This window comes from Podarcis muralis, chromosome 1 (assembly GCF_964188315.1).
Source record: "Podarcis muralis chromosome 1, rPodMur119.hap1.1, whole genome shotgun sequence".
Classification (NCBI taxonomy): Eukaryota; Metazoa; Chordata; class Lepidosauria; order Squamata; family Lacertidae; genus Podarcis; species Podarcis muralis.
Genome location: NC_135655.1, coordinates 128,666,879 through 128,683,076, shown reverse-complemented (window position 1 = coordinate 128,683,076; position 16,198 = coordinate 128,666,879). Strand labels below are relative to the sequence as shown.

General features: G+C 44.0%; 1 protein-coding gene across 2 annotated transcripts in view; it reads right to left on the bottom strand.

The window, feature by feature from the left end:
• Positions 1 to 16,198, bottom strand: part of PARD3B (par-3 family cell polarity regulator beta) — a 582,805-nt gene that overhangs the window by 294,650 nt on the left and 271,957 nt on the right. The window contains exon 16 of one of the 2 annotated variants that reach the window (XM_077918269.1): positions 15,860 to 15,904. The exons of the other annotated variant lie outside the window; for it this stretch is intronic. Coding sequence (XP_077774395.1) covers positions 15,860 to 15,904 — 45 coding nt within the window. The remainder of the gene's footprint in view (positions 1 to 15,859; positions 15,905 to 16,198) is intronic. 2 annotated transcript variants of the gene reach the window in all.

The following is a 16,198-nucleotide window of genomic DNA, read 5'->3' as shown; positions in this document are numbered from 1 at the left end:
TAAAGATTAGCAGTGCCATATCATGGGTTGCTGGTGTCCAGGGCAGGGGCATGCATGCCAGGGGTGCCTGCACACTGGAGGGCAGGACACAGTGGGTGAAGGGACCCTGCCATGCGGGGAGGGCGGTCGGATGATGCAGCCCTTGGTGGGCAAATCCCCCTGACACATGTGAAGAGGAGCACAAGACCGGGCTGTGCTTGGGGTGCCTGTGTGGGGTTCACACCCCGCAAAATTTTGGCCCCTGGCCACACACTCCACATGACGTCCCTCTAGATTAGTGTCTCTTACAGATGTCTAGTAGTTGTACACCTCTGTGTAAATGCAAACAAAAGTTATGTTATATCTGGGAAATAGATTTGGTAGTGCTTCACATAAGTTGCCTTGAAACCAGATTACTATTTTCACATAGAAACTAAGAGTGCCTCCTCTGAAATATGCCAAATGTCTTCAACGGGGCTTACTTTTTTTAGTAAATGTATGATCTTCTAAGACTTAAACATTCATATGCTTGATATCTAGCCGAAAAGGATTTTGTGTCCCCTCCCCCCGCCTCCAGAATGTCTTAGCTCTCTGCAGATAGGAGGAGAAAGCTTATTTAAGGATATGTGATATCATCCACCAACATCTTGTAAGACTTGAGGAAGGATGTGATTTCTTTCAGAGACTGACCACAGTGAAATTCTGAGACGATATTTTGCCTGAAGGCAGTGCTAGATAACCATCAACTTAAATTCTTGGCAGACATTAAGAACTCTAAGGCAGCTTTCCAATGGACAGATGGTTGGCAAGTGGTCCATCCTCAAAGCTCAAATGGCTTATCTGTGGTCATGATTATTTTGATGTGGTCCATCAAGATAAGGGGGAGGGGGATGAAAGAAAGCTGATGAAGGTTCCAGAATGGCGCACATTGTTACTGACCATTCTTAATCCCCATATGGAACATGTTCTACTATTCCTTAAAGGAAACAACTCAGGTGTCACGGTCCGGTTCACGGGTGATTGAAGTCCTGGCAGGGGATGCCAGGACTGGGGGCAAGATGGCGGGGTGGGAGCAGCAACAGGGGTCCAGAAGCCAGGAGTCAGAAAGCCAAGAGTCTGAGGGTCAGAGAACCAGGCGTCAAGAAACCAAGGGTCCGAGCGTCAGGAAGCAAGGAGTCACGAAGTCAAGGGTCTGAGAATCAAGAAGCAAGGAGTCACAAAGCCAGGGGTCCGAGGATCAAGAAGCAAGGAATCAAACGCAGCAAGGCAGGAAGCGTATTGCTGTGGCAAAAAGCCGAAGGGAAATGCTGACCTTATATCCCTTCCCGGCTCTTGCCACCAGGTGCTGTGAGTTACCAATCGGCCTCACCTGTGCGGCCACACCTTGGCTCTTCAGAACAAACTTAGGAAGGCCCCAGTCTTGCAAAGTCCTATTGGTCACAGGGCCTGGTTCCTGCACGCACACCTGACATCAGGTAGCTGGTGCACTCTAATTATGGGATGGAGTATGCTTGCAATCCCTGCTGTGGCTTCCCGAAGTCATATATTTCAGTTACAGTTGTGAACGAGACATGCGACATGTAAGATGGCTTAGTGCTGACATGTCATAACCACCACGTTGAACTTTTCATCTCTTGAAGAGACTAAGAAAATCTTCAACTCTGTTAAATCATCATTCTTGTGGTAAACTTTTTTTGTATGAGCATACATCTTTCCACAAGGGTGAACATTGATGCCGAAATCCAGCATCGCCTGAGCTCTGCAAGTGTGGCTTTCTCCCGACTGAAGTGCAGAGTGTTTGAGGACCGGGACATTCACAGAGAAACCAAAATGCTTGTTTACAAAGCTATTGTACTACCAACCTTATTGTATGCTTGTGAAACAATGCCATCTCCAACTCAAAAGTTTCCATCAACGGTGTCTCTGAAAAATCATACACATCACTTGGGAAGATAGGCGAACTAATATCAGTGTACTGGAAGAAGCAAAGATCACCAGCGTCGAAGCAATGATTCTTCAACATCAACTTCATTGGACTGGTTATGCTGTGCGGATGCCTGATTATCGTCTTCCAAAGCAACTACTCTATTCCGAACTTAAAAATGGAAAGCGTAATGCTGGTGGTCAACGAAAGAGGTTTAAAGACTGTCTCAAGGCAAATCTTTAAAAAATGTAGTATAAACACAGACAACTGGGAAACACTGGCCTGTGAGCGCTCCAGTTGGAGAACAGCCTTTACCAAAGGTGTAATGGACTTTGAAGACACTCGAACTCAGGGCACAAGGAAGAAATGTGCTAAGAGGAAGGCACGCCTGGCAAATCCACACCGTGATCAACTCCCACCCGGGAACCAATGTCCCCACTGTGGAGGGACGTGTGGATCCAGAACTGGCCTCCACAGTCACTTACGGACTCATTGTTAAAACCGTGTTTATGGAAGACAATCTTACTTGGCTACAAGTGATCGCCAAAGAAGAAGAAGACTGCCAAAGTGAAGCAGCTAAAAAATGAAGCACTTCTGAAGACTATCCAATGATCGCGACTACTCAGAAGGCTTTCAAAATGGACTAGGCAAAGTCATGTCTAGATCTAGTGGCTACCAGTCCAGATGTTAGCTCAGTGAACTTCCGTTTTCATATTCACTGTCATTCTGAATATAGGAGCTGGGGAACAAAACTGCAAGTGCCTAGTCTGTGGTCTCAGCATATATCCCATCAGAAATCCAAAAAACACAAGAAGCTGCTCTTCCTGCTCAGTTCCTGTTTGCGGTAGTTTGGTCTCTCCTGTGTTTTACATGCCCTTTTAAACATGATGACATTTCAATTGATGTGAGGACTCATGTGGTGGCTGATGTAGGTGACTTCTCCATTGATGAGAGTCACACCCTCACCATTTTGTAACCCAGTCATTCTTTATGCTCTTTTCTATGTGGCAGCCATTTTGTGTTATCCACAGCCCCCTGGCAGCCATTTTGTGACTGGTGCCCACGGAACTTTCTCGAAATTCCAAATGTGCCCACAGTTCCAAAAACGTTGGCAACCCTTGGTGTCCATAAAATTGTGTATCAGCACTTCTGTATCTCATTTCATTAGAGGTCCACGGCTTTCTACTCTATTAGAATATTTTCCTGCTTAAAGATTTCGTATCCATGGTTGGCATTTTAAACAATCCAGCAAAAGTGTCTCTTAGAAAACTTCTGTGCCTAAAAATAGCTGACCCAACTCATTTAAGTATACTTCCTTCCTTATAATCTTGGAGTACTTACTTGGCCCTCTTTTTGAGGAGGCTTATCCGAGTCTCACACTTCCAGTATAATGAGTTTCTTTACAGTTTATTGTTCAGTATGATGTCTGAGGCTTAAATATTTTATGGAGAACAATTTCTCTTTTTGATGTGTGGGATTCCTCAAGCATGTCCCTTTCTTCTTCCAGTCAGCTGAGATGTGCCCCTTTTAAAGGTGAAAGTAAGCAGCTGATCTGATGTAAAATTAAATTCCTATAGATATGCACTCAATCCAGCCTGAACTTGAATTGTTGAGATAAGTATAGTAATTCAGATGGATGTGTGAGTGCCGGCCTGCAATTCAGTTGGAGGCAACTCCTTGTAGTAACTTCAGTTGAACAGACTTGTAAGTGCAATCTACTTGGCTCCTAAATACGGTACTTGGACACTATTTGTCGCACAGCTGGGATAAGTGTGTTCTGAACACCACTTGAACCTTGCTTCTTCTTTCATACGTTCTATAAGAAAAACACACAGTTCCCTAACTGCACATTAAACATATACAGTCGACAGTAGTCAGTTGTATTTATATTAATGTGTCACTGCAGTGGGGTTCCTTATCGTTACACATTGGTAGCACTAATCTTGCTGACTGGAGCATGCTGAACGGTATATCCCCAAATTTTAATCTGGAACAAAGTATTTGATTAATAATGTTTGATGTCAACAAAGAATGTGTGGCTCTTATCAACTTAAAGATTGCTTTAATGATTTTTAAAATTAAAATGGTTATCTGTGAAATTTCAGCCTTCTAAGTAATGCAAAAATGATTGAGAATTCAATCTTAAATTAAAACGAATTCTCTATTAAAGATAATACATGCACGTGGTCCTAAAGCCACATTTTTCAGAGTCATTTGCCATTCTGGAATTTGTATTTTTGTTGTTACTGTTTAATTTCTGCTGATTTTCTACCTATTCCTGTTGAGGTACCTTATACTCTGCCATGTAAACATGATGACCCATGACCCCTCTGGTTTGCAGATCTTACAAACCAGAGAAACTCCACATGTAGTATGTGGATTTTCAGATGTAACGTTCTTCAAATAAAACAGGAAAAGTACCATCTTTTGTTCTACTAAAGAATGCCACACATATAACACCACCTTGGGTGGTTCTCTTACAAAGGGAATATAGTGGTACCTCCGGTTAAGTACTTAATTTGTTCTGGAGGTCTGTTCTTAACCTGAAACTGTTCTTAACCTGAAGCACCACTTTAGCTAATGTGGCCTCCAGCTGCCGCCGCACCACCGGAGCACGATTTCTGTTCTTATCCTGAAGCAAAGTTCTTAACCTGAAGCACTATTTCTGGATTAGCGGAGTCTGTAACCTGAAGCATATGTAACCCGAGGTACCACTGTAAGGGGGAAAAACACTGCAGCATACCACAAGGAAGTTTAATGAGTGTTTCCCAAACTTGGGTCTCGAGCTGCTTTTGGACTACAAATCCCATAATCCCAGACCCCTGGTCTTGCTAGCTAGGGATGATGGGAATTGTAGTCCCAAAACAGCTGGAGACCCAAGTTTCGGAAACACTGAGTTAAACTAAAACTCAGTTCAGAAAGTGAATGAAAGACCTGCCTGCCTGATTGCCCCCATGCAAAAAATTTGCTGATTATGAGAAGGTAGTGTATTAAGAAGAAGGCTTCAAGAGAATCTTTAACATCAAGGTATGAGCGGATGGCGCTGTGGTCTAAACCACTGAGCCTCTGGGCTTGCTGATCGGAAGGTCGGCGGTTCGAATCCCCGCAATGGGGTGAGCTCCCGTTGCTCAGTCCCTGCTCCTGCCAACCTAGCAGTTCAAAAGCACACCAGTGCAAATAGATAAATAGGTACCACTCCGGCGGGAACGTAAACGGCGTTTCCGTGAGCTTCTCTGGTTTCACCAGAAGTGGCTTAGTCCTGCTACCCACATGACCTGGAAAAACTGTCTGCAGACAAACATCGGCTCCCTCGGCCAGTAAAGTGAGATGAGCGCCGCAACCCCAGAGTTGTTTGCGACTTGACTTAACCTTTACCTTTATGAGCATTCTACCTGTGGGCACATCAGTGGAAGGATGGAGGGAGGAGAAGATGCTGAGTGAAAAGGTAAGGTAATGGGAGTGAACCACCACCCCCCTGTTTGCTGAGCATTTGACAGTAGCCAATTCTACAAGTCTGCATCACAACTAGAGTAAAGTAGTACTCTGTTAATCTTCCCCCTGTCCTCTAAGGTATAAAACTAGGAGGGCAGATGTATTATCTGGGAAGTGTTCCAACTTCATTAAGTCCAAGGCATCAGTGGTTCCAGCATGCCCACTGCCAGAGGAGTGTCACGAGCAGAAAAAAAAAATCTAGCATCTGCAGGGAAAGGATTAAGGAAAATTAGGAACTCATCAGCAACTGCAGGTTTCTTTAGTGGCATGCAGTAGCTCACAGCGTTTGCCAGTGATGAGAGCCAACTTCTCAAGTCTCTATGGAGCAGACACCCCCCAAAACCTCCACCCACGGCTTTCCTCCTGCATATCTGCTGACCTCTCAACCAGGATGAAAAGACACTCACTGACTAGAGGCATAGAGCTAAGAGACAGAGGTCAATGGTGGGGTAATGCAGAGCAAATTAAAAAGCACTCCACAATTCTAAATGGCTTTGCTGCAACAGAAGCATGTTCTGACATGGTGCACAAGCTGCCAAGGCCATTTTCGTCCCTCCCTTTGTTCAGAAGATTTCATAATTTTGTTGTTGTTCTAAAGTCAGCATGTTTGTATAGGGTATGCAACTTCTTAAAAGACTAGAAGGCCGTCTAACAGCAGAGGAGTTTTAAAAACGTATCTGCAAGATTCAAGTCTTTTTGAATATAAGAGGATTTCAGTACAGAAATGAAATGTTTATTTGCCAAGCTGAGATCATTTGGGAATTTTGCAGGTGCTTTGCAGCCAGGTGCTGTGAAAGAGTTTCCCATTTGAGCACCTTTTGATGAGCAGAATTGCATGCAATTCATGATTTCCAAGATACAGTGGTGCCCCACAAGACGAATGCCTCGCAAGACGGAAAACCCGCTAGACGAAAGGGTTTTCCGTTTTGGAGGTGCTTCGCAAGACGATTTCCCCTATGGGCTTGCTTTGCAAGACGAAAATGTCTTGCGAGTTCCTGCAGGTTTTTTTTCCCTCCCCCCCCTTTTCCCAAGCCGCTAAGCCGCTTATCAGCTGATCCGCTAAGCCGCTTAACAGCTGATCGCTAAGCCGCTTATCAGCTGATCCGCTAAGCCCACTAAGCCGCTAATAGCGCTAATACGCTAAGCCGCTAATGGGCTTGCTTCGCAAGACGTAAAAACCGCAAGACGAAGAGACTCGCGGAACGGATTCTTTTCGTCTTGCGAGGCACCACTGTATGGGGTGATTTGCAAGAGATGGAGCTTTCTAACGTTGTCCGAGGACTTTTGACGTGTGCTTCAGTCCATCAAGCACTAGATATTTGGCTACCCAGCGTGACTTGTTTGCCTGCATTTGAGGCTAAAATTGCTTGACTTCACAGTGACCTTGATGCTGATATTATAGCAAGTCCAAATGAGGTGTCCAATATGCCATCTGAGAGAGTTTTGTGGGATCAATTTCAGTTAATGCAGTCTGAGAACACGGGCAAAGTACTTGCTGATATGCATCCATCCTCATGATCTCTCGACCCTTGGCCGATTAAAGCTAGCCAGGGAGGTTTCACTGCACGGGTTCAGACTAGTAAATGTCTCATTACTAGAAGGAGAGATGCCTCTGGTTTTAAGAGAGGCTATTATACAACTTCCCTAAAGGTGAGAACTTCAGAGCAAATTGGGCTGGACAATTATAGATCAGTGGCCAACACTCCTTTTCTGGGTAAGTTGACTGAGAGAGTAGTGGCCATGCTACAAACCTTCTTAGAGGATATAGATCATCTTGACCGGCTTTGGAGATGAATTGGCCCTGGTCACTCTTGATGGATGGGGGTGTCAGGAATGTTCCTTCCCAGAGTGAAAGTGAGGGATCCGAGGCCCAAGGAGCGGGGAGGCAGAAAGAGATGGAGGTTTGCTTTCTTCACACGCAGAAAGTGAAGCGAGCCCCTGCGCCCCTGGAATACTAGTCATAAATTCCCAGGAAAATTTAAGGCAGGCAGAGGAGCTGCAACTTTCAGACACGCTTTCAGAGGAGGAGATGCAAGCTGGATGGTCTGTTCCAGAATCTCCTCGCTTTCGGAGAGTTCAGGCTTGGTGTCAAGCCCACAAGAGGAGCAGCAGCCGATGGCGTATTTCCTGTTGGAAAAGAGCCCACCCTCCAGTAGGCTCAACTGACCTATCTAGTGAGGAAGATTGAGCTGTGTGCTCGGACTGAGCTACTGTGTAAATAGCAGTAAATCTGGACATTATAAAAGCACCAGCCTGTTGTCTCTTGGTGTGAGGGAGAGATTGTAAATCCTGACAGGGGGAGTGCAATCCTGCTGTTGTTACTTGATCTCTCAGAGGTATTCAAGATGGCTGACCATGCTGTCTTCCTGGACCAGCTCTGTGAGAAAAGGTGGCACTCTCCCTCAGTGGTGCCATTCCTACCTACAAGATCATTAACACAGAGTGACTTTGAGTGACTGTATGTCAGCCCCCTGGCATGTGGGCTTCCATCTTGACCCCAATGGTTTTAAACAGTTGCTTGAAGGTGGTGAGGGGTTGGTGATGGGCCAACAAACTGAAGCTGCCCAAGTTTGGGAAACTGGCAGGTTGTCTGTTCTTGACAGAGCTGCACTCTCCCTGAAGGAGCAAGTATGTAGCTTGAGGGCACCTCTTAGATTCAACACTGTCACTGGAAGCAAAGGTGTCCTCAGTGGTCAAGGGAGGGTTTGGGGGGGGTTTACCAGCTGTGACTAATACACCAGCTATGGCCATTCTTGGACAGGGCTAGGATGGAGGGAAGAAAAGATAATTCCCTCGGTAGAATGACAGATCTGGAGTAGGACACTTAACTACTGGCTTCACCTAAACTCAAATCCTCCTGGTCTAATATCCCTAGTGCTGTAAGATTGTCACAAGAGCACCTGGACTAAAATTGTCTATCAAAAACTTTACTCTTGTGGTTTATCACCACAACAGCTACTCACTTTGGGTTTTAGTCTAATTTGTCAGTGCCTAAATGATATCAAGCGTCAGAAAAACTTGACCACAATAAGGAAATTTTGCCCTTGGTGTGACTATTTTCCACCTACTCATTTCAACTCTCTGGCACCCTATCTGCATAACCTAGCAATTCTAAAATATAGGCGCGCTTTTACTCTTGCAAGATTGAATGTATTGCCCTCGGCGGTACTTGAGGGACGATTCCAACAGATTCCACACGAAAAACGCTTATGTCCCTTTGAAGATGGCAGTACCAAATTGGTGGCGCATGCCCTTCTGGCATAAAAACTTGAGGAATGAGATTATCACCCCTCTTTTATTGTCCATTCCTGGTCGCCCAACCACTGCCACAGTGTCCTTTCTCTTGGCAGATCAAGATGAGCAGGTGACAGCAAAGGTTGCAAGGTTTTTATCTGGGGCAATCAGAATAAGATCCACTATTTGAGTATTGATTCAAATCTGTAAAATGTATTTTATATAATTGACTTTTTATTTCTATTCTTAGTATATCGTACTGTTGTATATCATACTGTTGTTGCTATGGCTGATGCAAATAAAGATTCATTCATTCATAATGGCAGTGAACCACCAAGACCATCACTCTCCAACAGTCGGAGGTGATGAGAGATATGGTCCAAGAACATCTGGAGGACGCCAGGTTGGGGAAGTTTGACTTAGACATTGACTCCAGTCCTTCCTTTTCTCACTTCCTGCTAGACTCTATTCCCTATCAGATTCACTGCACATGAAAAGTTGGGAAGAAAGTCCAACACCGTCGCATTTTATTTCAAAAGCGGGTGATTATTTAGAAGGAAGCTGAAAGGGAGAACTAAATGGGCTAACTTTCTCCAAGGCACTTGGGAAGCTATTTTAAATCATTATGATAGAAGCTCAGCTAGAATGTATATCAACAGATTAGGAAATGTACTAAAAAAAAAAAAAAAATTCAAGATGATGCCAGCGTGATTAATGAACAGAGGCAAGGAAGCTATAAAAAGCAGAAAGGCTGACTTCAGAAAATGGAAGCCTTCCCCAAATGAGAATAGAGAGCAGCACAAACTCTGCCAAAACTCTGTATGTTGATGATAGGAGTACAAAAAAAGAAAGAATTTGGAGCCACATATTGCTAAAAACAGAGGGACACGGGTGGCGCTGTGGGTTAAACCACAGAGCCTAGGACTTGCCAATCGGAAGGTTGGCAGTTCGAATCCCCGTGACGGGGTGAGCTCCCGTTGTTCGGTCCCTGCTCCTGCCAACCTAGCAGTTCGAAAGCACGTCAAAGTGCAAGTAGATAAATAGGTACCACTCCGGCGGGAAGGTAAACGGCATTTCCGTGCACTGCTCTGGTTCGCCAGAAGTGGCTTAGTCATGCTGGCCACATGATCCGGAAGCTGTACGCCGGCTCCCTCGGCCAATAAAGCAAGATGAGCGCCGCAACCCCAGAGTCGGCCACGACTGGACCTAATGGTCAGGGGTCCCTTTACCTTTATTGCTAAAAACATTAAGACCAACAGGAAGAAATCTTTAGAATATATCGGGGGAAGGTGGACAGGATGGTGGTTCGATCGTTAGATGACAAAGGAGTGAAAAGAGTTCTAAAGGATGAGAGGGATATTTCAGAGTATCCAAATTAATTATTTCTGTCTGACTTCGTTAGGGAAGATACCGTGCTTGAACTGGTATCATGCCAGTTGTCAGAAACAGCGGAGGGAGGGGAGAGTGCTAAGGTTTTCCCACAAACATCTGGCTGGCCGTTGTGGCCATTGGATGCTGGACAAGATGGTCACCAGGATTTTATTATCATCTGAATTTAACAGGAGAATGAAGTCCAATAAAGTTGGCAAGAGTTGAAGTTTCTTGAAAATTAACAAGTCTCGAGGTCCAGTTTGCACAGACACAATAGTTCTTAAAGGAAAAAGGAAAAGAAACTGCAACTTGTTGCAACTTGTTGCAAAAGTCTGTCTCCATACCAGGGAATTGGAAAGTAGACAACCTAAAGATGGTATTTAGGAGGGGATCCGAACAATCAGTGTCCAGTTAGCTAACCTTCAGTTCTGGATAAAGTGAGAGGAAGCATTAAGTTTAGAATTATTAAGCATATAGAAAACTAACAAAAGCTTAAGAATGAAAGATGCCTTGGAAAAGATGTTCTATACAGCTTTCATAAACCATTTTTTTCTCCCCCAACTGATGGTCCTGAAAAAAGAGTTCATCATAAATTAAGGTTCCAAGTATGTGAACAATCATCTACTGCAGAACACAAATTAAGGGAAGCAAGCAATACCTGAACTTGACAAATGGATCACAAGTAATGCTAAACCATGGTTTACCAATACAAGGATGAGCCACAGAGAGACTTGGGAACATGTGCTCATTCCTTCCCCCCGTTGCATGGTCACATGAAGAGAAGATTGGAAACTCCCACAGTTAACACTACAACCAAACCCTAAAATGTGGCAAATCTTATCTATGGTAATTAAAACTAAGGTAAACATAAGGACCCCGGTCCAGACAAAGGTGACTATGGGGTTTCAGCGCTCATCTCGCTTTCAGGCCGAGGGAGCCAGTGTTTGTCCACAAACAGCTTTCTGGGTCATGTGGCCAGCAGGACTAAACCACTTCTGGCACAATGGGACACCGTGACGAGTGCCAGAGCGCACGGAAACACCATTTACCTTCCCACCACTAAGACAGCTTAGGGAAGTATGGTTTCTGCTAATCATAGTTAACATTCACCACAATTTGTCCAGTTAACTGTGGTTAGTTTATGAGTTACATCCAACTTTACACTCCTGAGAATTCAACTTTTTCTGGTGTTCATGCAACGAATGTTCAGGATAACACCATCAGACTCTCTAAAAGAACAGAGATCCTGGAAAAAAGGAACATAATTTGGCAACCAGTGTGGTCTTAGGAAGTGGAAAAGATCACTGTGTTAACCTGCTGGAACGTGGAGCCTTCCCGACACGCATTAGTCCTTTTGATGGGAGCTATTGGTTCAAAATCTCAATATACATGTGTTTTAGAAAATTAAAATAGAAAATAGCAAAGGTTTCTTTCTTTTGGTCCACTTTGCTAATTAATATGTCAAAGCTCGTAAAGGAGGACTCATCAGCTTTTCTCCAGTACTGTATCATTTTAAAGAGCTGTGTCAGCAGAGAGCTCAGCAGACAGTCAATACATATTAAGAGAGTCGCAAGCATTAAATCAAAAGGAAAAAGGAAAAGAAAAGAAAGAAAGAGGGAGCCATATGAAAAATGAAAATAAAGCAAATAGCTGTGAGGCTAATGGAATACCATTTGTGACTTTGCATAAATGAGGGGAAAGGGCGGCATTTGCCCAACATAAACAATAACCTGTACATAAATCCTTCTTACCAATTCCATTATAAGTACTATAACACACAACAGTTAGTTGCACATTTATAACAGCTCAAATTAAGAGAGGCACCTCGTGAGTTTTTGTGGCAAATACACTACAGCACTAACCACCCATGTAAACGCAGCTTGCTGGAATATGGTATTTTGCAGCAATTGTGGCTCAGTAACCTTGCCACCATCCCAACATTACACCACATACCCCAAAGGGCTTTTCCACTTTGCCTCCCACACCCTTGAAAGTATTGTCTAGAAATGTTGCAGATTGGACAGGGGAAAATATTCACCTCCAGGTCTCTTCTACGGGTTGCCCCCCTCATTTAAGACTCACTACTTCCAGTTCACTGTGGGTTCAATAGTAAACTGTCTAGCCGGATGAAAGCGTCTAGTAAATATTATTAGGAATTATTTGCACCCAGCAGTTGCTTTGGGGAAGATGAGAGTGCTGTGCCATTCCACTCTCCTCCACTCAACCTAGTCTTTCTGAGATCTTCATGAATGGTAAGAACTGGTGCCTAAGTTGACTTGTTTGCCTGTTCTTTCTCACCCCTTTTTTTTTCCTTTTGTGTCATCTTAGGCCTCCAGGCAAGAACTGTATTTGTGCTGTTTGTTGGTTAAAACTTAAATTAATATTGAATATTGGGTCTTCTTGTTAATATCAACACAACAACAGTGCCAATGCAAATTAAAATAACCTCAGGATGGAAGGGGAAATGGGGCGGGGGGGAGGAGTAGGTCAGCACTCAAAGATTTGGCCATATAGGTATGACATATAGGTTGGTAAGCTAAAAAGCAGACACATCACCTTGCCGACAAAGATATGTATAGTTAAAGCTATGGTTTCCCCAGTAGTGATGTACGGAAGTTAGAGATGGACCATAAAGAAGGCTGATCGCCGAAGAATTGATGCTTTTGAATTATGGTGCTGGAGGAGACTCTTGAGAGTCCCATGGACTGCAAACCTATCCATTCTTAAGGAAATCAGCCCAGAGTGCTCACTGGAAGGACAGATACTGAAGCTGAGGCTCCATTACTTTGGCTACCTCATGAGAAGAGAAGACTCCCTGGAAAAGACCCTGATGTTGGGAAAGATGGAGGGCACAAGGAGAAGGGGACGACAGAGGGCGAGATGGTTGGACAGTGTTCTCGAAGCTACAAACATGAGTCTGACCAAACTGCGGGAGGCAGTGGAAGACAGGAGTGCCTGGCGTGCTCTGGTCCATGGGGTCACGGAGAGTCAGACACGACTAAACGACTAAACAACAACAACAATAACAAAGCTAAAATCTGCAATCCACAATATGCAGCTAGTTCACGCATACTGAGTAAGGACCTGCCCAGTCTACACTAATGGGTTGTCAAGATGGTGTTTACTTTTCTAACTTTGAAAAAAATGACACGTTTGGCAACCAATAGGGCGTGCCTAAGTCACTGCCTGTAAATTTTTGTTGTGTTTCCAGGAACAAGGGAATGCAGACAGTGGTAGCTGTCCAAAAGAAAAACAACAACATGGCAGTACCACAGGTATGTACCTGCCTGCAACAGTGCATTGCCAGCAGCTGGAGGAGGAATGCATTCTCCCCCCTCCCCCAAATAATCTCTGTTCTATGGAGTGCAATCTCAAATACAGGGCAGAGGCTTTAAGCGAAGAGAGCACAGCTTTCCATTGGCTATAGATCTATTGGCTATAGCAGTTTCCAAAAGTAGGGTCTCCAGCAGTTTCTGGACTACGCCTCATCATACCTAGCTAGCAGGACCAGTGGGAGAGTCCAAAAACAGCTAAAGACCCAAGTCTGGGAAACCCTGGGCTATTGTATCCGTTTGGGTAGTATGGGTAAGTAAAGTAGGTTCTGTAATATATTGGGGAGGGCACAATTTAAAAGCACTGTGGATTACATTTAGAAACTAATACATACATGTTTCAGTTGTAAATACTGCCACTGGGAGGTGTCTGGTAATCCATATGGTTCTTAAAAGGAATACATTTGCTTTCCATTTCTATAAATGTAAGGTAAAGGTAAAGGTACCCCTGCCCATACGGGCCAGTCTTGACAGACTCTAGGGTTGTGCGCCCATCTCACTCAAGAGGCTGGGGGCCAGCGCTGTCCGCAGACACTTCCGGGTCACGTGGCCAGCGTGACAAGCTGCATCTGGCGAGCCAGCGCAGCACACGGAAACGCCGTTTACCTTCCTGCCAGTAAGCGGTCCCTATTTATCTACTTGCACCCAAGGGTGCTTTCGAACTGCTAGGTTGGCAGGCGCTGGGACCGAGCAACGGGAGCGCACCCCGCCGCGGGGATTCGAACCGCCGACCTTTCGATCGGCAAGCCCTAGGCGCTGAGGCTTTAACCCACAGCGCCACCCGCGTCTATAAATGTACACCCCCCCCCCAAAAAAAAAGTGTGACCGGCAATTCTGGGTTATGTCAAGTTGTTATATTTTCTCACGGGTGTAAGGGCCAAATTTTTGTGGACATACTACATGCCAGGAGAAACTGGTAGAGACAGTAAGAATTTTATCATAAAAATGTGGATATGTTTGGAACCGAGGGCTGTCAACCCCATCAATAGTTTTAGTGAGATTATGCACAACAACAAGCATGAACCGCAGCACCCCAGAGCTGTGCATGTATGGACAAATAAATAAAGAGGAGATAGAAGGCCCATCTCAAAACATTATAAAACCCACAGCTGGTCCAAGAAGACCAGCTGTAATCTGACGGCTGTTTTTCAGAAACCCAGGGTTGTTGTCTTTCTAATTTGCTCTTGACACTTATGGATAGGGAAAAAACCAACCACCCACACTTGGAGCTTGAAATGGTAGATTCCTGATTTTCTGAGCAACTCTTTGCCAACTTTTATGTCTGCAGTGGGATTTGTTCCAATGTGGACTGACAGGAAGGGCTTGCATTTATCGTTGGCAAACTTAAGGCAGCTGCAATATTTGCAAGCCTCCTTCTGCGTAATAACAGGGCACACCTTTCCAAATGATGAGTCACTTCTTGGAAACTTTCTTGTCTTCTCCTCAATGAAGAGAAAACAGAAATTTCAGGTGCAAGGAAAACAGAAGGTACCAGCGGAGAGAGAACCTCAGTTTCAAATAAATAAGAAAACCTCTTTAGTATGCAGGTGAAGGAAAGGATTGGTGGAGGTGGGGAAGGGTGGAAGACAAGAAACAGTAAAGGGGTATTGGCTGAGGAAATATGAGCAGCCTAAATCTCATAAAGGCTGAATAGAAATGTCATGTATTTCCTAGAATTATTCACTATTTGTATATACTTTAATTCGGGTGGGGGGGAGGGAGAGAGAGAATCATTTTTAGGGCATGTGAATGCGATAATACTATTTTTCTAACGCTTGCAAAATCTTTTTAACTTATTCAAAATGACTAAGTGCCCCATACCCTTTTCAAGCAGGACATAGCTTCTGAAGATAAGTAGAAAAGGTACCAAAATATTTCTCTCTGACATTCTGTTTGAGGAAGTTAAGTACCGTAATTTTCTAAACTTGCATGGGAGAACTTAAAAAAATGATTCTTAGCTTGTGAGCTTCTTGCCTGATGCAATCAAGAGTAACTCTCACCGTGGGAATGATTCTGGTATGAAGAAGGGATATATTTATTGTCCCTCCCAGACCCCATGTTGCAGGACCAGTTTGAATCCAATAGATGCTAAATACTTTGGAACAGAAAAGTAAGGGGAGTTGAGGAAAAAATATGGACTTTAATATTTTTCTCTGCATGATCCATGGATTCACATAAACAAGTGCATTCAGGCCAACTCAAATTATGAAGTAAGAAGTTTTCATTCAATTCACATTCAAGATCTCCTGAAAGAACTTGCAGTTCCATTCAGTGAACACTTTAAAAAACCCCACACAACTCTACATTTCTATTTGGTGTGCTCTCATAATCAAGACAGCACATGTAGGGTGTCCCAGAGGCATTCCACAATATATGAAGGGAGAAGATCCAAAACTCAGAACTAATACAAAACCTTTCAAATACTTTCCCTGGGCCTGCACAGAGCAGCATTTAAAGCAAATTTTGTTTGAGTGAACTAGACAAGAACTCTGTGCAGCATAGTCAAGTCAAACCAATAATCTCTTACCTAGTTTATGTTCAGTCAACAAGCAAACATTGCTTTCATCTGGCACTGAAGAAAATGGAGGGAAAAGAGAAACAGTTAACAGATATTGTCATGAATCAAACATTTATTTAACAGATACTCAGTTTTCCACCAGCGCTTAATCCTTTCTTAGCAAAACTTGTTAAGGTCCTGTTTTTGGTGCCCAAAACATGTATAAAAAATATTTCCTAGAAGCCAACGGAAGGTCTGTACTATTTATGTTATAGAAACGCCAAAGGAGTATACAAAGTCATCATATGTTATAATCTACAAAAAGACTCCAACAGTGTCCTCTCCCTCACGGGGGGGGGGGGGGGGGAG